Here is a 27,639-nt window from a genome sequence, read left to right on the forward strand (position 1 = left end):
GTGACGTCGAATGCGTCATTTAAATTTGCCGGCGTGTTGTGGCGGTAGTGTTTTTGTTGATTTAAATTGTGTTGCATGTGCCCACTAATTCTTCTGTAAATGTTAGTTGGTTCGATGTGAGATAACACCCTGAATATTTAATATTTTCTATTTAATTCAACGATTTAAACAATAAGGTAAGTAATTTAGATATTATTAAATTAATTATATGGGAAAGTAAAATACTGATGAAGAAAATAAAGAGCCCGCCTTTTTAATTTTATGTTTTATAGAAACCAACCACATAAAATCATAGGTGTATAGGTACCGGCTGAGTTAATACTTTATCTTTCTTTTGGTTTAATTTGTAGATAATACAAATAGGCTAGCCGGCAGCCGCTAGGATTGAATACAGCAGCGTTATCGTTGATTCATGGTTTCTAAATTTAGAACTAATGTTTGGAGGTACCAGTGTCTGATAGCGCAGTAATAAACAATAATAAAACGATTCGGTATATGACCCTGAATTTGGCAGACAGCAGACAAAATGTAATTTCAGATTGGGATATCTCTAAGCGAAATTAAGTTTTACATGTTTACCAAATTGGAAATAGTTTGTCGTTGATTTACCTACAGGTGATAATAAAGAAAATTTTATTTTATTTTTTCTATTTTTTTTTAAATAAATAATAAAATTTTGGGAAGCTCTCACCTTGTTCCCAATTGTTTTATAAATCTGAAACTTTCAAATTTAGTTTATTATTGGATTCTGAAAAGGTGATATCAGTTAGTTTTTTCATTTCGGCTTGGAATATTCTGGGACGTATATCTACCAGAAAAATTAATTTTTAGTGGAAAAAAGAAAACTCATATTTTCGTCTTTAAAAAATCTAAAGGTGATATTTTTTTAATTTTAAATTTGTCAGTCGGATCATAAGATATCCTAATTTTTAAATTTTGATGCCGGATATCAAAGTGAAAATTAATCAAAATAAAAATCAAAAAAATGTCATGTCTTCATTTTTAGTAAATCTACAGATGATATATCTCGGATTTTATATATTCTTGTTTATTTGTTGTATATCCTCATCTTAAGATTTTTTAACTGAAATGGAATATCAGGCATGAATTATTCTTTTTTTTATTAAATAAAGAAAAACATATTATCAAGGCAATTCAACTGTTAATATTCAGCCCATAATAAGAGAAAATTATGGAATAAAATATTTTCAGTCTTTATATCATAGCCCGGTCAAATTAGACCTTTGCAATAACAATAATTCCTACAGAGCCAAATTGTGGTAGGGGTGTACCAAAACAAATAAAGTTTAAAAGTACAAGTTTTAAGATCCCATGTGTGCAACAAAAGTTATTCGGGGTCAAAGGAAAAATGGACAGGACGGTAAATTTTATAAAAAAAATACCTCAAATAAGTACTAGAATACATGTTATAATTATTCTGTACAAAAATGATCTCCATGTTTTCTTTGTGTGTGCCTATAAACTCACCAGCTCTCCACAAAAAATTTGGCTCTGTAGGAATTATTGTTATTGCAAAGGTCTAATTTGACCGGGCTATGATATAAAGACTGAAAATATTTTATTCCATAATTTTCTCTTATTATGGGCTGAATATTAACAGTTGAATTGCCTTGATAATATATTTTTCTTTATTTAATAAAAAAAAGAATAATTCATGCCTGATATTCCATTTCAGTTAAAAAATCTTAAGATGAGGATATACAACAAATAAACAAGAATATATAAAATCCGAGATATATCATCTGTAGATTTACTAAAAATGAAGACATGACATTTTTTTGATTTTTATTTTGATTAATTTTCACTTTGATATCCGGCATCAAAATTTAAAAATTAGGATATCTTATGATCCGACTGACAAATTTAAAATTAAAAAAATATCACCTTTAGATTTTTTAAAGACGAAAATATGAGTTTTCTTTTTTCCACTAAAAATTAATTTTTCTGGTAGATATACGTCCCAGAATATTCCAAGCCGAAATGAAAAAACTAACTGATATCACCTTTTCAGAATCCAATAATAAACTAAATTTGAAAGTTTCAGATTTATAAAACAATTGGGAACACGGTGAGAGCTTCCCAAAATTTTATTATTTATTTAAAAAAAATAGAAAAAATAAAATAAAATTTTCTTTATTATCACCTGTAGGTAAATCAACGACAAACTATTTCCAATTTGGTAAACATGTAAAACTTAATTTCGTTTAGAGATATCCCAATCTGAAATTACATTTTGTCTGCTGTCTGCCAAATTCAGGGTCATTTCGGTATCGCATAATATAATATTATGCACACAGCACACTACGCAATTTTGGGTACATTATGTTATTAAATTTTGTATCAATGCAAAATAATAGCAAAGGCATGCAAATATTTGAAAAACTCCACCTACAAACATTTTTCCTACCTTGGTAATGTTTATACCTACCAATACCTACCTAGTACACCTACCTCACAATATTAAATATATGTATGTAGCATTTGAATTAAATAGGTAATATTTTAACTCTAGCATTTGAGTCTCAAATTAAAATACCTATTTAGGTAATAGGAATTCGAGTACCTAACGTATAATTTGTGTTCTTTTTTTTCATAATTTTTTTTTACGGTCGTTAATCCTTTTATTTCGCGTGTTCTCTGTTCAAATGTAATTTACAAAAAAATTAAACAATTTACTGACTGAGCTGCTTTGCAGGTGTTGTCCTGGAGAAAAATCAAAGAAATATAATGTTGTGTTGATCAAGTAAGGTGTCATAATACCTAGTTCTTGTTAATGATCGAAGCGCTAATGGTTTTTAAATAATAACCTTATATACCTACCTAATCGCTCGAGTACCTAGTTTCATAAAAAAAAAGATTTTATTTTTTTGTTTATCTGTAAAAATATTATAAAAGTACCTGTGATCCGCGGTTTCACTCGCATTGCTCCGCTCCTGTTGGCCTTAGCGTGACTATATTTTAGCCTAAAGCCTTCCTCGATAAATGGGCTATCTAAAACCGAAATAATTTTTCAAGTCAGACCAGTAGTTCTCGAGATTAGCGCGTTCAAACAAACTCTTCAGTTTTATAATCTTATATATAAAATTCTCGTGTCACAATGTTAGTCTGCATACTCCTCCGAAACGGGTGGACGGATTCTCATGAAATTTTCTGTGCATATCGGGTAAGTCTGAGAATCGGCCAACATCTATTTTTCATATGTACCACGGGCGAAGCCGGGGCTGACCGCTAGTATTAGTATAGATTACTCGATCCATTTTCTTTTTATTAGCATCCAAGATGACACGCATAGACGTAGTGATCTTCGGCGCGACGGGCTTCACGGGCAAGCACGCAGTGGTGGAGATGGCGCGTATGGCCAACAAGTTCCAGCTATCGTGGGCCATCGCTGGCAGATCGCAGAGCAAGCTGGAAGACGTGTTGAGGGAAGCACGGCAGATTATCGGTGAGATGAAGTTTTAGACTTTAGTGTACCCATCTCTTAGGCTATTTAATTTTTTTTCGGCACTTGTTGATGAAGACGCGCTGACGCGTCTTGTTATTGTTGAGATTTAATCATTTAGATGATTAATATTATCATCTAAATTTCTATAGGTAACTAACTAATGTATTTTCTATGTCTTTGATATTCTAACTCGGAAATCAGAAGTCTTGCAGAATGCAATAGATTGGACAAAATTGCATTAATTTTACACAGTAGGTAAGTATAATGCGTAAACTAATGTAGACACAGAATACTAATATTTTTATGTTCATATAGAAACAAACATGTTACTTAAAAACTCACACACCAACACGAAAATATGACGTAAATTTTTGCATATCTATTCATATTAAATTTGATTTATGCACTAAAGAAAAAGACGCCTCGAATTCTGCGTAAAAAATAGGTTTTTTGTTAGGTTTAAGATAGTAATTTGCATATGCTATAAAATATTAACCAGTTAAGATTTAGCTGGTTTCTTGAAGGTAATAAATTTCTTGGAGTTTTTGTAAATAGGTAATATGAAGTAAGGCCTCAGAGATATTTTACTATAATCATTAATCACTATAATATTTAGTCAACCTAAAAAATAATGTTTATTATAAAAATATAACGTAACAACTAATATTTAATAAAAAACACAAGTACCTATCTTCTGACGAACCAAACATGCATGCCCTAATACAGCACGCAGCGAAAAAAAAAGGTCAATGGTAAAGGTCAATGGTACCCATCTTTTGATTGCGTTTACATAGATGTTTGCTTTCTTCACTTCTCTGAACATGCCTACTCAATATCTATATAGACTCAATATATATTGAGTGAAACTAAATACTTCTGTTTGCGTATGCGGTATGCACCAACGTTCCTGAGAAACAGGATCTTGACAAGCGAACAAACAATAGATCCGTTTCTGTGTTACGGAACCCTAAAATAGTCAAAACATCAGATTCACAGACAGCCATGTGTTAAATTCTCTTTATGTCATACTCTAAAAAGAATATTCACTTGTAGCCGAGTACGCTTTTACATTGTATACGTAGTTACCTTTTTAGAGGATTTTCATTAAATCCTAAATCCTTAATTAATATTGGCCAATCCGTACCACCTTTTCACCCAAAATGTACCTAATGATTTTGGACTCATAATGACATTGAACAAAGTCTACAGACAGTAATGCATACAAATATACATTCATGTATTATGTTTTAATAGATGCAAATACGCCCGATTATTTGATTATTCAATTAACATATTACCTATGTACATTATTGTTGATATACTTACATTACTTGCACTTTGCTATAACAATACAATTAACAGCTATATGATCTATTTGAGTTGCATTATTTAACATTGAGTATGTTTAATAATAAAGCTTTATTTCTCTTTTGGATTAAGAGGTTTATTAATTACACTCTCATTATATGTATAACCTCTACTTGATTCATACCGCCCCTTAATTTACCACAGAGTTAGGAAAACTTAGAGTAGGCAAACTTTTTTGCAATAATCACATCTACCCATTTTTGTAACCATTGTAGGAATTTATTATGTACTAGCGACCCGCCCCGGCTTCGCACGGGTGCAATGCTGATACTAAATACACAACAGAAAAACTGTGAACGTTGTATATAAAAACATAGCGTCCCGCTCCGACTTCGCACGGGTATAAAATAGATAGCCGGGCGGCCGGCCGGTACCGCCGCAAACGCTACGTCCCGCAATTTTTAAATCTGTAATATCTTCGAAAATATTCACTTAAATCATACGGTGTAAAGGGCTATATAGATCTATATTAAATGAACAATGTATTCAATGTATTTAATTGGTTTAGGATTAATGCTGTATTGGTTAAAATCGCATCGAAAATTAGCCATTATTTGTCGTAAAAAGTAAATGACAAAAAAAAAAGTTATTGTGGGTTATCCATAAGAGATAGACATATACCATCGCGGACTTTTCTGTAGACCTTTTCAATGTCTATAATACTTAGTACATTATTTTGATAAAACTCGTAGGGTTCAGCCTGCGTTTGCAATTTAAGCGGAAAAAATGTAATTTTTTACGACATCACATTAGAAACCTCAAAAATAACAGTACTTCTCCACTATTTAATGGATGTTATTATACATATAAACCTTCCTCTTGAATCACTCTATCTATTAAAAAAAACCGCATCAAAATCCGTTGCGTAGTTTCAAAGATTTAAGTGTACAAAGGGACATAGGGACAGGGAAAGCGACTTTGTTTTATACTATGTAGTGATGTGGGTTAAGGCCATGTAAGGAATGACCTGTTTAGGAATACAATAAATTAATTAACTTTTTGCATGTTTGTCTAGTCTCGAACCTTCGATTTCTTTGCTACAGTATGCACAAAATATTAGGCTAAAACCAAGTTTTATAATAATAAAAAAAATCAGTAAGTAATAAATATGTAATTGTTATTGGTGCATTGCATTATTTTGTTATTATATTGTTGTAGTATGTTATTATCAGTTATTATGTATTGCAGTTTGAGATGAGAATATTACTCATAAAGATCATGGTATACTTGTCTATTTAATCTTTTATTTCTCGTATAATTTCGTCATTAACGTTGTTTTTTTAATAAAAATATGTTACATTCAAATGCGAATTTTTTGTTATAAGGAGTAGTCCTTGTCGTAGGACAAGAGTTCGAGTAGGTAATTAATTAATAATGAGAGCCATGATCATTGTAAGGAGTAAAATGTGGCATTTCTTATGCATAGGTACATATAGTACAAGAATTTTCAAAATCTAGAGATGATCACTATCCTCTTCACAAACCTTACCGCTTGTTAATGTTAGTATATAAATCAAATCTTATTAGATAATACACTAAAATATACCTAAGACGAGCAATTACTTTTTTATTAAATCAGCAAAAACTTGACGCGTAATTTTTAACGATCGCCTTCCGTAGTCTGTTTATTGTCAAACAAAAAATGGAATTTAATGACTTCCAGTGCGTCATGGTCCATTGAAAAGTTACATTTGGGGTCGCATTTTTTAGAGGACGCAATTTTATTTTTTGCATGTGTAGGGGGGGTCAGTGTGAAGCTATCACCAAGTTTGTGGGGTCGCCACCCTTGTCCCACGGCCGCCATCTTGAAAATAGCGGTTGAAATGGTTTTTACGATATATCTCTTAAACTATTTATCTGATAATAAAACAATGTTAACATTATTCGTTGCAAATTAAATTCTCTACAACTTAGGTTCAGTAACTTTTTGTCGTAGAACTATAAACAAAAAAGTTATAAGCGAAAATGTTCAGAAATTAGAGATGTTTATATTTTTCAATAAAACTTTTTTTTATAAGTTTACGAAGAAATTATATCAGAACATTTTTGTAGATTGTTTTTCGAAGAACAACTTTTATTTACAACATTTTTTCATTAAGTAAATAGCTAAGGTTTTACAGCCATCCGAAGTGAGTACTATTTTTCAGTAGTAACTATACATAATAAATTGGCTATTGGCTCTTTTCCCAGACTCCAAAACAATGGAAGCACACTGCAGAACATTTCAGCCCTGCTTTTCGACGTAAAAAAAAAACGCACTTCCAGACTCTACCTCCTGGGTTGTGGGGAAAAGATTCAATAATTAATTATTAATAATATTGTAAAATTAATTATTAAAAATATTATTATATCAAAAATAAAATAATTACTGGTGACAAATTATTATTAGTACACACATAATATATCGTATTCTGTATAGTAAAGAGTACATAAAATAGTACTCACTTCGGATGGCTGTAAAACCTTAGCTATTTACTTAATGAAAAAATGTTTTAAATAAAAGTTGTTCTACGAAAAACAATCTACAAAAATAGTCTGATATAATTTCTTCGTAAACTTATAAAAAAAAGTTTTATTGAAAAATATAAACATCTCTAATTTCTGAACATTTTCGCTTATAACTTTTTTGTTTATAGTTCTACGACAAAAAGTTACTGAACCTAAGTTGTAGAGAATTTAATTTGCAACGAATAATATTAACATTGTTTTATTATCAGATAAATATTTTAAGAGATATATCGTAAAAACCATTTCAACCGCTATTTTCAAGATGGCGGCCGTGGGACAAGGGTGGCGACCCCACAAACTTGGTGATAGCTTCACACTGACCCCCCCTACACATCAAAAAAATAAAATTGCGTCCTCTAAAAAACTCAAGGTCAGGCCTAAAAAAAGTAACATTTCAATGGATCATCAAGCGAGATCACATTAGCAGACGATGTGATGCTGCGATGTTTTTTACTAAAATAAAGATTATAATGTCCATGAATGACGCTAGTTTGTAGGCTGCCAGGCGATTTACATCTTTATGTTGCTATGTCATCTTTGGCATGAAAAATTAAGATTTTGTGCAGTGTGTTTGTTCTCGTCAATCAACGAAAGGTTTGGACAGATTTTAGTGGAACTTTCAATACGAAGTAGTTCATCTCCCATCTCAAATATAGTGCCATGCTAGGGCTCTTCTTTTATTTCTGTATTTCTACGTTTTACTTAACCTTGGTCATGAAAAGAACATTAGGAAGTTTCCTATAGGAAAAGACAGATAGAACGTTTCAGGAAATACCTAGTAAGCATTGAGTGCTTCTAAGTTCTATACAAATATATTTAATGTTTGATAATTAATGACTTGAGAATGTTTGTTTGCGAACGTGATATTTACAATAATAATTACCTACAATGTGACGCGGGTTATCTATGTGATTATCTATCTGCCTGTCTATAACACATAATACTACCTAAATGGTTACTATGTAATCTATAGAGCTAGGACATGCATCCCGCATTACAATTTGGATAATATTTGGGATATTTGAATCTTTCATAAGTTTGGTCTAGGACCGCGGGGCGCAGAGCCTAATTATGTATAAGTTATTATCAAATAATAGGTAGTTACTCGTCCCGGATAGGCAAATTTTTTTTATATTTTATTTCTTTATGATAGAGACTAATCTATTTATTAAAAATACTTGTAAAATAAAATAATTACCTAACTACAATCCGGTAAAAATTCGAAATTATGTATACCTAACCATTACAGTAAAGGGAAATTTATATTTTAGCCAATTATTGTTTCTGATGATTTAAACACCCTTATCTAAAATAATTAAAAGGTTCAATAGAAACGCATTATAATATTAGTTAATTGAAAATATTATATATGTAATTACTAATTATAAAAAATACCTTCGTCGAGGTCGTAGTTCAATAGAAATCTGATATAACATAATAACAAGTGATTGTATATTCTTAATAAAAATAATAATATTTTCGCAAATTATACGTATGTACTTATAATTATACTATAAATAATTGGAACCGTGGCGTGGCCGTGTAAATGCATATATTATAACACAGCAGCGGAACAGCTTGACCGAATCTGTGTCATGTGTACATTAAGGGGGTCTTCAAACGTAGGGTGAACAGCCCCCCTAGTCAAGTGGCTTTCTGTTAGCGTAGCGTTCAATAGAATAGACTACGAATGTATGAGATTGACGTAGGCTGTAGATAAACGTATCTACAGGTTACGTCAATCTCATACATTAGTAGTCTATTCTATTGAACGCTACGCTAACAGAAAGCCACTTGGCTAGGGGGGCAGGTACCTTATAGGGAAGCGCGTTCCATTTTAGACCACATCTCATCAGGCGAGATTGTGGCCAAATGTAAACATTTAAATAATTGCATATTATAATTTGAATAATTGGGAAAACAATTAATCAGAATATTAATTTCATATCCGTTTGAATTAAAATAAGTAGCAGAGGAAAACCATTTTTAGCTCTAATTACAAATTAAAATAAGGGAAAACAACATCAATATGTGTTTAATTATTTTGATAGGGAAATTGTGATGATAGCACATACCTATAAAGTATAAACTCTTGGAGGTTGCATAATGCACACGCATTAATTCTTTGGAAGTATACCTATTGCTTATATTGTATTTATTATTTACTCACCATATTTTTAAACATTTCCTGGGAGTTAAAATTAGGAAGGTAAACATAAACTGTTTTAATGTGGTTCCCTGAATCTGTTTACAGATTAGACCCATGTTACAGGAATATTTTGTTCATAAAGACTAAAATATAATTTGGAAAATCCAAAAGTGCACGCCTCATAATTTTTTTTAAATAAATATTTATTAATTATTATTTTTGTTTATTTAATAACAATTAAACCACATCGAATCAGACCCTGAAAAATGAAAGGGTTCTATTCCTGAGCATACCTACTCAAGCGTAAGAGAAAAAAAAAGACTCGATTAGTAAAGTATTTCGGTCGCTATCGTGTTAACAAGAAAAAGGATCCGCACATACAGACACACGGACGTCCAAGACAGAACTTTTTTAAACTGTTTTTTAACTAGTTTAAATAACAAAAATGACATCAAAAATATCATGAACGTTAAAAATAGTGTTTTTTCTTAATATGTGTGTGTATGTATTATCTTACAAGTGCAATGTATGATACATAAAGACATTTTAAGTTTGAAAAATCAGATGTTTTGCGCGAAGTGACAGTAGTACCCACCTCAACGCTTCGCTTATGAGGCGTGCAATAAAAAATTGTCACGAATGCAGGTAGAAATATCGGATACCTAAGTAAATAAGTAGTTAAATAGACTTTAGACTCAAAGTGGTTTAACTTTAGGCTATTAAAAGTGTAGTCCCGTGTCCCCTAGTGGGGTAAGGGGCAGATGCATTATGCATATTGCATTCATCTGTTTCATTGATAGATTTTCTTACAGCCTTCTGTTTCCCGCCATACCTAGACTTTTTTTCTTCGTCTCCACCGAAAATCACACCCAGGACCAACAAGGAGACGGTCTTTAGGCTATAATAATTTTGTAAATTCTCACGTTTTAAATTTAAATAAAATATTTTGAAAGCAATCCACGTACATACTTACCTACTTATGTTTACAAAACATATTCGTGCAGCTTCAGATATTTATTAAATTTAGACTCAAGTGTTTGTAAAATATACGTGCCAAAAAGAGAATATGTACCTACCTCGCAAATTATTACATTGTAATTTACCTAATGGTAATCGAAAGATTCTATAAAAGTTTATGAATAGAGTACCTACAGTTTAATTTTTAATCAATTTCTGACATGTAAGTAGAAATAGGTGGTTTCTTTACACTCCAGTGTCGTGTATGGATAACAAATTAATGAGGGAAGTAAGGAAAGTTAACAAAAAGTAAAGTCATCATCATTATCTATCACACGACGTCACCTTCTTAAAGGGCATTCACATCTTCTTCACTGATGGTTTATTGCGAGCTTTCTATCAGGCATAAATTGTTTATAGAATTCTCATTACAAAAAAAAGCCTACAGCTTCGTTCAATTTTATAAAATCGATTTTACTTCACCTTTATTTATTTCCCGAAATCATCAATATACTTCATTTAACAATATTAGGGAAGCACGTTACTTTGTATTTTCTTTGAGGGAAGCGCTTGACCACAATCTTGCCAGCTGGTGTGGTCTATCAAGCGCGTTAGCCTACCTGTTCATACTTATGTATCTATATGTATACCAGTCAATATAATAATCCACAGGCGAAGAAGTATCATGCGCGAAGATAATCATAGCGGACGTGAACGACATGTCATCCCTCAAGGACATGTGCTCGCAGGCGCGTGTGTTGGTCAGCTGCTGCGGCCCGTACCGCCACTACGGGGAGCCCGTGGTGCGCGCGGCCATTGAGTCCAACACGCACTATGTCGACGTGTCGGGCGAGCCGCAGGTGAGGACGCATCACGACACGACACAGCACAGCTGCAGACGCATCACAACATAACATCTCGACATAATACAACATCATCCCGCATTACACACTGCGACACTGCGGAAAACAACTAAAAACAACAACACAACACAGCACAACACGACACTACACAGCACGACACAAAACAGCACAGCAGAGCACAACTAAGAACAACAACACGTCACAGCACGACACAGCAGAACACAACATGCCCTCACAACACGATACACCATAACAAGCTGATATCACAGTATTACAATATTATTTATAGATATTGTAATACTGTGCTGATATTATGGGCCGAGGATGAAAATTTTTAATACTCCACTCGATATAGGTATGTAATGAAAAAAAAAACACTATTCCATTTGAGAATTTTTAAAGAATTAAAAAAAATCGATCATGACTTTCACTTGGTGACAGTGGACAGAGGTATTTGTATTTGTAAGTATATATAATATAAGTACATAATTAAACTATTATAATAGATTAATAGGCTATAATATAGATTCAGATAACATAAATGCTAAGAAAATGAATCTCGTTGAATCGTCCATTTGTCGAGCACTTGATCACAATGGTCAGTGGAGCGGACAAACGAAACTCAGCCAACGCGTGTGGAATTCATTAACACACATAATGCATCTGTTACTATAGTTACCCATTATAGTAACTAGTAAGTTTATTGTTTTTGGCCTAGTTTAATAACGGAAGATAAAGTAAAGAAAAAAATATATTCCATAACAGACATTTACATTGCACACTTTGATAGACTTCTGTTTTTGGAAATTTTATGCGTAGGTTGCTCTGACCACAACGCGTTCCTAGAAAAAAACTTACGCACAAATTATCGCTTTCGGATTTGTAATAACGCATACTTACTTACACATTAAAACTATTTTTAATGTTTTTTATCTAATTAGTTATTTTATTTATTCTTATCCATTAGACACAAACTGACGAACAATCATTTTTTGCCTGGTCAAGTAATTAAATTTTTAAATTGTATACATTTTACGAAGCTTATGATGTTTTGATGCGTTTGGACTTGCAACATTTTTATCATTATTGATGAGAGGTTGACCCATCGATAAGATAACATATTATGAATTATGCAAGAATTTCTATGTTTATTATTGTTGTTATAAATTTAAAATATTTTTTCATTCCCAAAATATTAATAAAATTTTAGAAAATTTTTTGTTTGAAGTTTGGCCTCAACCTCAAAGTTCGCAAAATATAAAAAAATAAACTTATTGCATATTTCCTTATTTTTTATTCTGAATGGTATTCTAGAGTCTAGACAACAAGCTATAAATCTCGACAAAAACAAAATACAATATTAAATGTAACAAGTTAACGTCATTTGAATATATCTAAAATCCATTTGTGTCAGATAAAAGTATTTCGAATGTTTCATACACTTAATTAAATTATTTGTAAATTGTCTTTAGTGGATAAACAAATAGTATTGCCCTATTACATATTTCGATAGATTGATATCTACAAAATAGCATATATCTGCCTCTTTATCTGAAGCCCCTGTTAGGGTTGCCACTTTCCACAAACTCGTGACGCAGGGCTGTCACCACAATAGAATATAAACATAATTTTAATTTATTTGTCAACAGTACTTAGTATTTATCTTTCCTTATTTATTTTACGTGTAGGTTTTGTTGATATAATAAGGTGCCTAGTGTTTATTTTGGAGTCTGACATCATCGAAGTATATGATATAAATAATTAAGGATACTAGGTATATCATTATTCATTATATTGTGGGTTTAATTGGCTACGATAAGTTATAAATATATGCGTGTTAATCTTCATCCCACTCTCTAGAGCATGTCATACCTATTGTATCACTGCTTCGGCATTTCATACTTTTTATTGCCTCAAAAAAAAAAGATTAAGTCATTGTGCAATGTTTCTTTAATTTATTTGATATCGAACCTTCTAATACCCGCTTAGTTGTGATTAAGGATAAATGCAATAAAATAAAGAGCTACTAACGCATATCTGTGTACGATAGAAAGTAAAATGACGATTCGAAAGTACTTCTAAAAGAATTTTGAGTTAAATTGATTATTCTGTAGGGTCAATTGAGCGGTCAGTCCTGTCTATAGTTAAATTTTCTATTCAACTGGGGACCTCTCATATGAGTGCATGATATTATATCAATATTTGACTGCTGGTAATTCTAAGTCCCATATTTATATTATGACTCCTGACAAAACTTTAAATATTCTATGATTCATTAACACTCTTTTGCCTTCAAAAACTTCCAAGTGTCATGAATAATTCACTCCTGCCTATAATATATTACAGACTAGCTTTTCACCCGCAGCTTCACTCGCATATAGAAAGGAAAACTCGCACAGTTCCCGATCCTGTGGGTTAAAAACTATCCAATGTGTTGATCCAAGCTTACTATGTATGTGTCAAATTTCATTAAAATCAGTTCAGCAATTTTGAACTAACAAACAAACATACGATTTTTCCAATTTATAATATTATTAGGATTTACACACTTTTCATATACACTTACCATCACTAAACAGCATTTCTTACGACTTCCAGTTCATAGAAACAATGCAACTGAAGTACGACGCGCAGGCGCGAGACGCGGGCGTGTTTGTTATCAGCGCGTGTGGTTTTGATAGCATACCCAATGATCTGGGGGTGGTCTTCTTGGAGCAGAACTTTGGGGGTGAGTGAGGGACTGGGGTGGTGAAGGATAGGGGGTGGAAGGACATTTTTTATAAGATCGCATGCTAAAAGGTAGGGCAGAAGTTTTCTGGTGAACTTAAGTTGTAAAAGATGGTAGGGGAAAGCTATTTAAATTTCTAATAGTTCGTATTTGCATAGTAAAAGATGTACGGCAGATTAGAATTGGTCGTGAAAATAAAATTGTGGTTCGTTTTATATTTATCTTTATTTAATACACAAACTGATGTAATTTTTCCTACATGCCACGTAATACATCTCTTCCGTTCGTTACATATACGTTGCGTTACGAATAAATGTATACTTGGATACCTATACTTATGTATCTATCTATAATGTATGTATGTGCATTATGTTTCCAGGTACCCTCAATTCAGTTGAATCTTACTTGAGCGCGTCGGGCCCCAAAGGCTCCGGAGTCATTAACTACGGCACCTGGGAGTCACTTATTTACGGGTAATTATATAAATTACATTTATTTTGATTAGCTTATGGAGAAAATTTTCGGTATTTTCAAATCATATATTTTTTTTAAAGTTGAATCCATATGTGACTTTAAATAAAAAGTCATATTTAGATATACATATTTCCTGGAGCATCAGTTGTCTGTAGATAATTCACAAAATTATTTTATTGAATTACATATCATTATTCAAATTTATTCATTCATGCATATATAGAAAATTTAAATTGAAATGTAAATCTACGATAAAAGTATGCTATCTAAAGTGCTTTAAAGTAAGTAACTTAAATACTAAAAGGTTTTTAAAAAGATTTCTCTTTGTCAATTTTCCTGTTTGCAACGACTTATTGGGAACCAATTTTTATAGAAAACAAGTTCTAGGAGCCGTACAAATAAAAACTTGCTTATTCAAACCTTATGCAATGCATAGATATGATAAGAATAAATAAAGAATAAGGATGTCATAATTTCTTACAAATAAATTTGGAATAACGTCGATGTAACTATGCTCACGCTATGCAATAGGCGCGGAGCGGCAACGTAGCAATTTATTCACAAAATTATGAAAAACATTGAAATTGTCTACGGTTAAACCTTAGTGCTGTCATTTTGACGCTCGTTTGACTTCGTCGAATTTGTTGTGAAGTTTCATCATATGATGTTCTGTTTATTTATTTTTTAAATATTTATTTGAAATAATTTAAATATATCATTAAATATGCAAGCAAATGAAAGAGAACGCTATCCAATATCCGGAGAACAGAAGATAAACCCACCTTGAGATAGAGAGTTGCCAAATAACTGGTATTCAAAACATACAACTCCAAGCTTAGAAGATATTTTATATTTTCAACGAAAGTTTATATTATTGTGATAAGTTTAGAAATAAGTGTTTTATGTATGTATGGTTTGGCGCATGTCGTAAATAAATAAATCATTATAAATATCAAAAGGGTTTTTCATAATTTCGTATATTTTGACATTTCATATTAAATTTTCCATTTCAATAGGTACGTAATGAAATTATTAATTTGCTCAACTTTTTCTACTTCTCGTATTACTCTCATTTCTATTATCTAAAATTTAGATTGAAAATAGGTTCTAAAACTTGTAAAACACAGTACAATGTACTAAAAAATACATTATATTTCATCGCTTCATTCTTCAGATATTATTTACTATGTAGTTCCCTTTTTCAATGCTAGCAACCACGCACGCCTTTAGATTTTTTTTTTTTTTTTTTTATATTGAGGGTATTACGACCTGACAAGTATTTGCTCGCTTTGAACGATATTCATCATTCCTTTTTCGTGCGCCGCAACATACGGACGTCTCAAATAAGTGCAAGTTTCGTCATGTTGAAGAGAAATTCGAAGGAGAAAATTGATTATAGTATGAAGATTAGGAAGTTAAAGAAACATAAAACCTATAATATCATCTTCGGAATCCGAAGACGACACAAGTAAGTACTTACTTTGGAGTTTTAAAGTGTCTTTATTTCGATCTGTAATACGACGAATGAAAGTTTCTTATAACTTACGAAATTGAAGCGTTGAAAAATATTCAAATATTTTTCGTTTATACCGGGAGGTTGTCCGAGATGGCATCACAAAGGCAATTTAATAGCTCATGATTTCTAGAAGTGAAATAATATGTATTTACATATTACTTTATGCCGGGAGGATGTCCGCGATGGCATCACAAAGGTTATGTAATTTTTTACTTTAGAGTACATACTTAAGTATTATTAATGTATTGAAATACATATTTATACCGGGAGGATGTTCGAGATAGCATCACAAAGGTAATTTAATAGTTCATGACTTCTAGAAGTGAAATAATATTTACATATTATTCAATTTATGCCGGGAGGATGTCCGCGATGGCATCACAAAGGTTATGTAATTTTTTACTTTCGAGTACATACTTAAATATCATTAATGTATTGATATACATATTTATACCGGGAGGATGTTCGAGATAGCATCACGAAGGTTAAAATCGAAAATTTTTAATAGAATAAAAAATAAAAATAAAAGCCGGGAGGATATCCGCGATGATATCACAATGGTATTTTTATTGGAAAATTATAAATCTTTATTGGTACATATATAATTAGTAATTACTTGTTTAATAATTACCAGCTTACCAGGAGGCTATTCGAGATAATAGCACGATGGTTTGTTAGTTGAATATCAACTTATGTTAAAAAATAAAATAACCCTAAATCATAATTTTATAAGTACCCTCGATAACAAAATTTTTTGTTACCGGATCCAGATATCCTAGAAACGGTCCACCGACAAATTCTTTGCCGGGAATTATGTACATTACGACGGATTCAGCTGCGCTTCAAGCAAATGAACCAGTAACGGTTGATACCACGGCCCCTCAATCGGAGCCTGTCGACTTAGAACCTGATATCTTAGCAGCATTGGGCGAGGCTAATGATGTGATTCCAGAATATGGTGAAAAAATTCACGAAAGTCTCGCCAAAATATGGTTGCCGATCCTTAAGAAAGTTTTCTAAAAACTTATTAGATTCCCGAAAATTGCGTATTACTCCAGGCTCCTACGTAAATTTCGGAGATTCAGGCTGCTACCCCTGAATCCGGTAAATTCTGGGATAAGAAAATGGTTAATTTGCATTGGCAATAATTGGGGGCCGTTATAACAGGCGTTAATAATAATCCCCTATTTACGTAGTAAGAACAAGTTCTTAGTTCGTAGTAAGAAATATAAGATGGAGGCCAATAGTTTATAAGTGTATATGTCGCATATTCTCGGACCTCCATCATCGACAAACGGAATCAAGAAAAAAGTTTATTAGGCCTTGTTTAGACAAAACTTTTCTTCAAGTTGTCGATCATTCTGAAAGGGATAATACATTGTTTGGAGACAATGTATCGGATAAAATAAAAGCTTCGAAGGTTATTACACCAAAACCTTATAGTTCACATGCTCATACAGCACACACATCTCGCAATAGTTTCCAGGGAAACTGGCAGACACCTTCTCGCTTTCAGTCAAACAGGGGGGGGCGAGGAGGTTACAAGAGGGACATACAAAGACCAATCCCCTCTTCGTAGCCAAAGATGACCAGCTCGAGCTAAGATTGTGCACCAAAATAACAATAAAGATTTAGTTAAGTTATTTTACGATTGTTGGCGTAAAATTACTAATAATACAACCGTTCTTAAATGGGTTAAAGACGGTGTGGATTTACCATTTTTTAATGAAGTTTTTCAAAATTCAGTGCGTACTTAATTTTGGTCGGGGCAATATAAAGCTGACATGCCTGTGGCAATAAATAACCTTATAGACTTGGGAGATATTCATGTTTGTAACCCAGTAAAGGGCAAATATATCCCAAATATATTTTTAGCACATAAATCAAACGGCGGTAAAAAATTCATACTTAATCTAAATAAATTTATATTAAAAGTGTCACTTTAAAAATCGAAGATCATAGGACGGCGTCGAAACTTATTCCCGAAAATGTTTCATGGGCTACAATAGACCTTAAAGAAGCTTACCTTTTAATGCCAATTGAGCCGGTATTTCACAAATTTTTCATAAATAACAAAGGTAATAGCATAACTTAAAGAGTTTAAAGCTATGCCCTATGGTCTTTCTATTGCGTTAATTTTAAAGTTAATTCTATTAAGAGTGTTTACTAGGTATATTAATGAAGGAAGTTATAGCATTCTTAAGCCGAGGTTCTAAGTCTGTCATTTACCTCGACGATATTTTATGTACAGGTAAAAATTATACTGAATGCCTAAATAATTTAAAAGAGACAATAAAACTATTATCTTGTCTAGACTTGGTAATCACTATTGAAAAAACTTCATTGGTTCCAAGTCAAAAATGTAAATTCCTTGGGGTTATATATATGATTCATGTAACCTAACTTTCTTTGCCTGATGATAAACGTAATAACATTGCACATATTTTAATTAATAAATTTTCAAAATTACCTATTTGCACAATCCGAGAATTCGTGTCGTTAGTGTCTTTATTTTTAAATCAACATAACAATTAAATTGGTGGTCACAACATAATATATAAAACAAATTTTATGAAATCTCCAAAATTTACATTAGGTATTTTTTCAAATGTCTCAAGGACAGGTTGGGGTCTTTTTGCAATAGGTAATAAACGAGTGCATGGTTCATGGAAAGAATGTGAAAAAATCTATCTCATAAATTATTTAGAGCTGCATTTTTAAATTTATAAACATTCGCAAACACCTATTCTAATTGTGCAATATTATTACGAATTGATAACAAAACTGCAGTTAGTAACATAAATAAAATGGGTGGCATACAATTTCTCCACCTTAACAAACTAACAAAGTAACTGTGGCAATGATGCGAGCATCGAAACATATGGTGGTTCGCATCTTATAGGTATTAATAGTAAAAATAACGTCGACACTGACACAGCCAAGAAGAATAAATCCGGATATCGAATGGAGTTTATGCAATGAAACATATCAAAAAATTTGGAAGAGCATTAGGTACAATACTAAATACAGAAAGTAAGTGTCGTGGCATCTCGACCCTGATGCGTCATGTGTCGACGCATTCACCATAAATTAGAATAATATAAATTTTTACGCATTTCCCCATTTACTTTTATTTTGAGATGTTTACAAAAAATAGTTGAATCGATATCGAAGTCGATACGAAGCGTGTGGGATACAAGTTTCTCCGTGGTGGCCTTCGCAGCCATGGTTCCCTCTCGTCAGAGAGCTAATATCATCAAAAATGATATATTTGAAAACAGATAGGTACGAATCTAACGCATTCTCATCCCAGTCCAGCGCCCACTGCACTCACATCTAACGCTGGCTGCAGCGAGGCTCTCCGTGAAGCCTTCCTACGGAGATACATCCCATGGGAAGCTATCTAACTAATGTTGGCATCGCTTTCGAGTAACACTAAGAAGCAATATTATAACGTAACATATCAATTATGGTGGCAGTTTTGTCTAAATTGGAATATTTCCAATTTTGAGAGTACAGTAGCGGCTGTCATATCATTTATAACAGAAGAGTTTAACAAAGGGGTTTCGTATGGTACTTTAAACTCACACGTCTGCCTATCTTTAATATTAGGAAATAATATCGGGTCAGATGAATGCCTAAATACAATTATTCTTGGGACCCACAATTAGTTTTGAACCATATCTTAAGCTGGTTTCCTAATAGAAACGTAAAATTGGAACAATTGAATAAAAAAATTAGTAATTTTATTAGCGCTGTGTACAGCACAGCGAGTGCAGACGTTATCTCTTATAAATATTAATAATATTTATTTCTCAGGCATCACTGCCTGCTAAATTTTTCATTACAGACCTCGTAAAAACTTCAGCTCCAGGTAGAGATCAACCTTTTCTTAAACTTCCATATTTCAAACAAAATATAAGTATTTGCCCCGCTACTGCACTGTCTGATTATATCTATGTCACAAAACATTTTAGGAAGGATGAGGAAAATAGATTATTACTTACTTTTACAAAACCGAATAAACCTGCCACAACTCCAACAATAAGTTGTTGGATCAAAAATGTGTTATCGAAAAGTAGTGTCAACATTTCAATATTTAATTCACATAGCACAAGACACGCTTCAACTTCTGCTGCCTCTGCTAGTGGTGTATAATATACGTAAAACTGCTGGTTGGACAAAACATTCCAAAACCTTTGCATAAACTTAATCAGCCGTACAAATAAAAACTTGCTTATTCAAACCTTATGCAATGCATTGATATGATAAGAATAAATAAAGAATAAGGATGTCATAATTTCTTACAAATAAATTTGGAATAACGTCGATGTATCTATGCCCACGCTATGCAATAGGCGCGAAGCGGCAACGTCGCAATTCATTCACAAAATTATGAAAAACATTGAAATTGTCTATGGTTAAGCCTTGGTAGTTGGTGCTGTCATTTTGCTGACGCTCGTTTGACTTCGTCGAATTTGTTGTGAAGTTTCATCATACGATGTTCTGTTTATTTATTTTTTAAATATTTCTTGGAAATAATTTAAATATATCATTAAATATGCAAGCAAATGATAGATAACGCTATCCAATATCTGGAGAACAGAAGATAAACCCACCTTGAGATAGAGAGTTGCCAAATAACTGGTACTCAAAACATACAACTCCAGGCTTAGAAGATTTATATTTTCAACGAAAGTGTATATTAATGTGATAAGTTTAGAAATAAGTTTTATGTATGTATGGTTTGGCGCATGTTGTAAATAAATAAATCATTATAAATATCAAAACAGTTTTTCATAATTTCGTATATTTTGACATTTCATACAAAATTTTCCATTTCAATAGGTACGTAATGAAATTATTAATTTGCTCAACTTTTTCTACTTCTCGTATTACTCTCATTGCTATTATCTCAAATTTAGATTGAAAATTGCTTCTAAAACTTGTAAAACACACACAATGTACTAAAAGATATGTTATAACTCGGTTATGTCAGACTTATACTAGGGTGGTAGCCGTAATAAGGACGGAATAGCATTAGTATGAATACTTATTACGAAGTTATACTAGGTTACATTTATTTCGTGTTTATTTGTATGATTTTTCCTTATTCTTAGTTTATTCTTTGCATAAAATGTTATAACTCGTTTATTTGTACGGCTGAATGTATTTAATGAGAACGAATTTGCATAATCGATTTTACAGAAATAGTATTTAATTATATTTTCGTTAATTTATAATACAAAATTAATAATATTGATGTTTACGTTTTATTCTAAACTTGCACCCAAAATGGTTCTTACAAAACTTTTATCTCTTAACATCTACATAGTAAATAATATCTGAAGAATGAAGCGATGAAATATAATATATGATCAAACGAACTTCAGAGTGAAGTTCGATCATTATTATATGAATCGCTTCATTCGAAGATATTAACACCCACCACACCCTAACCCAAAGTTTTGTAAGATTAGACTCTAAAAATAATGAATATCGTTCAAAGCGAGCAAATACTTGTCAGGTCGTAATACCCTCAATATAAAAAAAAAAAAAAAAAAATCTAAAGGCGTGCGTGGTTGCTAGCATTGAAAAAGGGAACTACATAGTAAATAATATCTTCGAATGAAGCGATTCATATAATAATGATCGAACTTCACTCTGAAGTTCGTTTGATCATATATTATAACACAGTTATGTCAGACTTATACTAGGGTGGTAGCCGGAATAAGGACGAAATAGCATTAGTATGAATATGTACTTATTACGAAGTTATACTAGGTTTCATTTATTACGTGTTTATTTGTATGATTTTTCCTTATTCTTAGTTTATTCTTTTCATAAAATGTTATAACTCGTTTATTTGTACGGCTGTAAGTCTTAAATTGGGATAATGTAACACGAAAAACCTTCAGAAATTTTTAAAAGCCAATCTAATAAAAAATATTTGTGTGAACACGTACGAGAAATCTTATAAGTCATTATGCAACTCAAGCACTCGGCTTTTGGGATAATAACATCCTATTTTGCATTAAAACGGAAATATTTATTTACAGAATAACACATTTGGGCGAATTACCCGAACTGAGGAAAAAGATCTACCCCGAGCCATTACCAACGTTCGAACCGAAACTTAAGTGGAGGTACGTAATATTTCATTATAACTAGCTTTTCGCCCGCAGCTTCGCCCGCGTAGTCAAAGGAAAACCCGCATAACCAGCATGGATTTTGCAAAATTCAGTCAACATTGTCAAATTTTCAGTACTATTCAACATAAATATAATAAACTAGCTGTCCGCCCCGGCTTCGCCCGTGGTACATATTTACGTTTTCTCTACATAATAACCATCCTCGTACTTTAAGGAATATAATAAAAAAAGAATTATCGAAATCGGTTCAGCCGTTCTCGAGTTATGCGCTTACCAACACATTTTGCGATTCATTTTTATATATAAGATTATCAGAGACTGTTTAGATGGTGGCGCTGAAAATGATGCTATTAATACAATCTTCAGCTGTGCATTTGACAAAGTCGACAATACAATACTGTTAGAAAAATTTAAGAATACAGCTTTTAAGAAACATTTCTCAACTGGTTTCATTCCTATTTTCATCATAGGACTCTAAAGGTTATAATGGGGGGATTCAGATTTCGTGAATTTATTGTCACGTCAGGGGTACCTCAAGGGTCACACCTAGGCCCGAACCTTTTCTTAATCCTTACAATGATATTCAACTAAATTGAATAAGTTATTAATTGTTAGATTTTTTGCCGATGACCTAAAACTATATTGATTTCTGTTAATAAAAGATATATTTTATAGTATGATATAATAATGCTATTCAAGTCTGGAGCAAAAATAATAAAATAGAGATTCATGCGGTCAAGTGCCTACACCTCAAATTTTGTAAAAAATTCATTTAAATCAGATCAGAGTATACAATTAATAAATGCGAAAGTTTTTGTGTTTGTCTGTAGCTCCTTCTCGCGTAGGACGCGTACTTACGTAGTATATTATAGAGACGAAACTCGTATCGATCAGAGTACGGTAGCGAACAGCTGATAGGCCGAGCCGAATAGGCCTTAATCCATCAGGCCCCGGAATCACAGACACAATAGAAAATCTGATCTGGCCGCTCGGTGGTTGAGAGGTTAAAAAGAACAACGGTGACGTTGGCACGGGCGCTTATGATACACGTCTTGATTTCCATCTAACAAAAAACTGACGATCTTCTGAACTTCTTAATTTATTATATCCAGATGGTGTCTCCACCGTCGTCTAAACGGTTGGTGCATCCCATTCCCCGGCTCGGACCAGTCCGTTATATACCGCACTCAGCGCACACTGTTCAGTGCGGAGAACAAGCGGCCCGTGCGCGTGCGCACGTACGTGAAGCTGCCCGCGCTGCTGCATGCGGTCGGGCTGCTCGTGGCTGCTGCACTGCTGTTTGTGATGACCAGGTGTGTAGACAGACACACACACACTTTATAGACACATATATGAACTCATCATAAATACACAATGCTTTTGTTATGACCAAGTGGGTATACACAGACATACACACATACAATATACAGATTCAACAAAACACTTATTGGGGTATACAGACATAATGTCATCGACACATCCAAACACACAATCTCAAATTGCGTGCGTACGTGAGTACATAATACATATACAGCGCACGCACGCACACGTGCATGCGACAGGCGACTACCAGCGGGCAGCATGGGCTCATGCGCTGCAGCTGGGGCCGACTGAGGGCCTGTGCAGATGTGGCGGAGCGCAGTTATAGTTTGACAATGAAAAATGCTCTGTGATTTTTCATTGTCAAACTATTATCGTCATTGTCCTCATTAAAATAATATTCAAAAGCGTATCAAATACTTTTCGCATGTGACGATTCGATGCTCCTCGAGAATATTTTTTTTATTTTATTTTATTTAATTTTAATGATGTAACGTAACAATTCCAACATTCGCTTCATATTTTTACTTTTCATCATTTTTGACGTGACAACGTCTTATAATTCGATAGCGCCGGCTGCACGCACGAAAAAATATGACTCATGCGGCGTTACCTCGCTCTGAGGCGTTCCATGTAAGGCTTGAAGTGCAAGCGAGAGCGCGGAACGAGCGACAAAGAAGCACAATCGGACGTTGTCACGTTCAACTATCGTCAGTAAACTTTACAGACAACCAATTTTTGTTTCAAATGCCTTCAAACCTTTTTTCCAAACGTTTATTTCTCTATGTCTTCATTAATTCTTAATAAAATTCTTTTCATATTATTATTGTTTGTTAATTTCCTATCCCTCTAGATCCCGTTGCACCCGCTGGCTACTCCTCAAACACCCCCGTCTCTTTTCCCTGGGATATATCACCCGGGAGGGCCCCAGTGAGGAGGTGATCGCCAACACCAAGTTCAGCTTCCACCTGCTGGGGGAGGGCTGGGGCCCCGGGGCCTCCATGGACGGGGCCCCGGATAAGAAGGTCGCTGTGAGGGTATGTGTTTTTTGACGTGATAACGTTTTTAAAATCGTTTTAGTCGGGTGACATGTTCAGAAACTTGTGTCACACCAAAACCTCACGAGCGCGATCGCAGGTATAACGAGAGAGAGACGGACCGATCTCCCGTTTCATCTCGAGCGCTGCCACTGCATTATGTTATCACGCAAACTTCTCGATCGTAAACCTACTTTACAAACAACCATTTTTTGAAGTGAAAACTTCTTTAGCGGCGTTGGGTATAAAATCTTAAACTCGCGTCAGGACACGTGGCCTGATCGAAAAAGCGTAAGACGGATGTTTTTTTTTTTTTTTTTAGCCCTTATATTCCATGCGTAAGACGGATACCATTCCAAAATATCAAACATGCTGAACGTTAATAATTAAGTTTTCACTTCTGCCGGCACTCCCGGAGTGCAACCCGTCTTTTATTTTTAATTCGAACTACCTCTGTACCGCGGTTTTAACCGCATTGTTCCGCATCGATTGGTCTTAACGTGGTCTATATTTTTACCCGACCTGTTTAGCGATATTCATGAAAAATTTGAAGTAAATTAATGCAGTGCTTTTTGAGTTTTATAGTTCGAACTTACAAACAAACAAACAAAGATTCTAACATCTACATTTTTTAAAATATCCAATGTACATTTTTGCCTTTCCTACTATTTTATTACATTATAGGTAAGTGTGTCAAAATTCATATTTCTTCAAGGAATCTTCGTAAAAATGGCTGCAAAGTTTTTTTTCCCATATTAATATATTCATGTTATGTATTTAAATATATCGGAGAATTTAAATAACTCACCATAATTAATTATAATTAGGTTGATATGTGAAATAATATTAAATAATGACTCAGTGCGCACACCTTGCGCGGTCGATGGTAGTACCGAGACTATATCATCGAGCTACTGACTCAAGGAATATAAACCATAGCATGGCCCGTAACCCCATGCATTTCATATCAATTCAATATCGACATTATGTTGTACACCATAGAGTACATTGCAATAGGTAGGTACATAACAACTACTCTGTTACGATTCTCTCACAAATACATTGTATACACTTGCAGGTGTCGGGAATGAACCCAGGCTACGGCGCTACAGTGGTCGCTCTACTGCTGTCCGCCGTCACCATCCTCACTGAACGGGAACGCATGCCGCCACAGTCAGTATATACTAATAACAATAATTACATACACATTATACATGTGACACTCAATATTAAATGCTGGTCGAAACCAATTTCAACTGCAAAATAAATATAATATAAATATTTCAGAACAATTTTCACACGGCATGATCTGATCCCATACTAAACTTTCGGTTGTGTTAAGGAAACCAGATGGCTGATTAACATACATATATTTTAAATAAATACCTACTTATATAGATAATTAACACCCAGACACAGAGCAAACATCTATGTTCATCACACAAATATTTTCCCCGGGTGGGAATCGAACCCACGACCAGTGGCTTGGAAGGCAGGGCCACCAACCAAGCCAACCGGTCAGTCAAAAATCAGTCAAGAATGTTTTTGACTGATTTCAGTTTTGACTGTAACACATACACATAAATAGATATATTAAAATAGAAATAAGAATGGTATACGCCTTGTAAAACATATCATATTAGATAAGCAGAATATTTCAGGTCTCCAAATCTGAATCCTTAATCAGGAAAACTTATAGATATAAAAAAAGCATGCATGTACACGCATACACGTACGCACAACGAACAGACACACACACATAGTTTTTATTTTTTCAAAAATTCTTACATGTTTAATTTATTATTTTAAGGGCCGATTTTTCAATGCTTGGATAAAACGTATCCGTCCAATAAAGTTTTACACGATAATAATAAAATGTCACGTAAACTGTCAAATACAGGCAATTAGAATACGTTTTTAAAATGGTAGTTTTATATATTATTCGAAGAATAAGTTTTATCCAATCATTGAAAAATCGGCCCTTAATTATTGTTAAATTTTTTTTTTTTTAATTTTACAGAGGAGGAGTGCTTACAACCGGAGTTGCGTTCAGAAACACGAACATAATAAAGAATCTACAAGAACACAATCTCAAGTTTGAAGTCGTTTCTGAAGATTTTTAACAAATTTTCAAGAAAATTTAGCTTAACTTGACTAAACCAAATGATTAATGATAGAGCAAGATAGCTATATCATACCTGTCTATTTAAGGCTGTTTAACTTAAACAATTTTGAAAATAAAATATTTTTATTAATTAAAAAATAATAAGTAATTTAATACAAGTTCTCTATAATACAGTGGTTAGAACTTAGAGCATTTTCTCTCTCTTGCAATTAAATGATATTCAGTATAGGTGCGAAAGGGACAAGTGACATTAAAAAAAACATTAATTTAAAAAGTTCCTAAGGGTTATTATCGTTTCTATATTGTGTTCCTAATTTATTTGTTGAATAAGAGTAAACTATTACAATTTTCAAAAATATATCTTTAGTAGGTACTTACACTCGACAATAAGAACTAAGACATTCCCAAAATGTAAAAAGCGTGTGTACCTACCGAGCACACGTGTCAGAAGTGAAACTTCTTTGGCAAGATTCAAAGATACCAAAATCGTCGCCTTACCCCGTGACGTGACGGTATTGCACTGACGCGACCTTGAAATTTTTAAAGAAAAAGTTTCATTTCAAAAATATTTCAAAGTTTATTTTCATTAAATCTATGGAAAGTGCCTTAAATAAAATACGATTTATTTTTATATTAAGAAAAAGTGTATTTTTCTACTGTTATTCATTCAATGTTGTTTTCTGCGCGTGCGCATCTTAACGCTTTACTTCGCATTTATTTTCGCTTGTTACTAATACTCTTCAAACTATTTTATTTATATAAATGTTCTTTATGTAATAAATTACCAGTTTGATAATAAATGTTTTTATAAAATACTTTTTGTTTCTTTTTTCCTTTTCTTTCACTTCTAGATAAAAATTTGAAATCCTTACTTTCTGTAATAAGAAAAGAGGTTTCACACGCTGCGGAAACCTTTATCACCTATTAAAAACCAATGATAAAGAACAAAATATAAATAAACTACCTCCCTGAAACT

General features: G+C 33.0%; 1 protein-coding gene across 1 annotated transcript; it reads left to right on the forward strand.

Annotated features, from left to right (window-relative positions):
• Positions 1-27,018, forward strand: LOC149908677 (saccharopine dehydrogenase-like oxidoreductase). Its single transcript, XM_090102143.1, has 10 exons — positions 1-176; positions 3,293-3,466; positions 11,121-11,308; positions 13,910-14,039; positions 14,419-14,512; positions 22,089-22,175; positions 23,294-23,494; positions 24,355-24,538; positions 25,617-25,711; positions 26,559-27,018. The coding sequence occupies exons 2-10, from the start codon at positions 3,301-3,303 to the stop codon at positions 26,659-26,661; spliced, it is 1,248 nt and encodes a 415-aa protein (XP_089958269.1). The 5' UTR covers positions 1-176; positions 3,293-3,300; the 3' UTR covers positions 26,662-27,018.
• Positions 27,019-27,639: the final 621 nt, after the last annotated feature.

The sequence above is a fragment of the Colias eurytheme genome, chromosome 5, assembly GCF_061535395.1.
Source record: "Colias eurytheme isolate Ceu_HAF_F1 chromosome 5, ilColEury1 Martin Lab GWU primary, whole genome shotgun sequence".
NCBI lineage: Eukaryota > Metazoa > Arthropoda > Insecta > Lepidoptera > Pieridae > Colias > Colias eurytheme.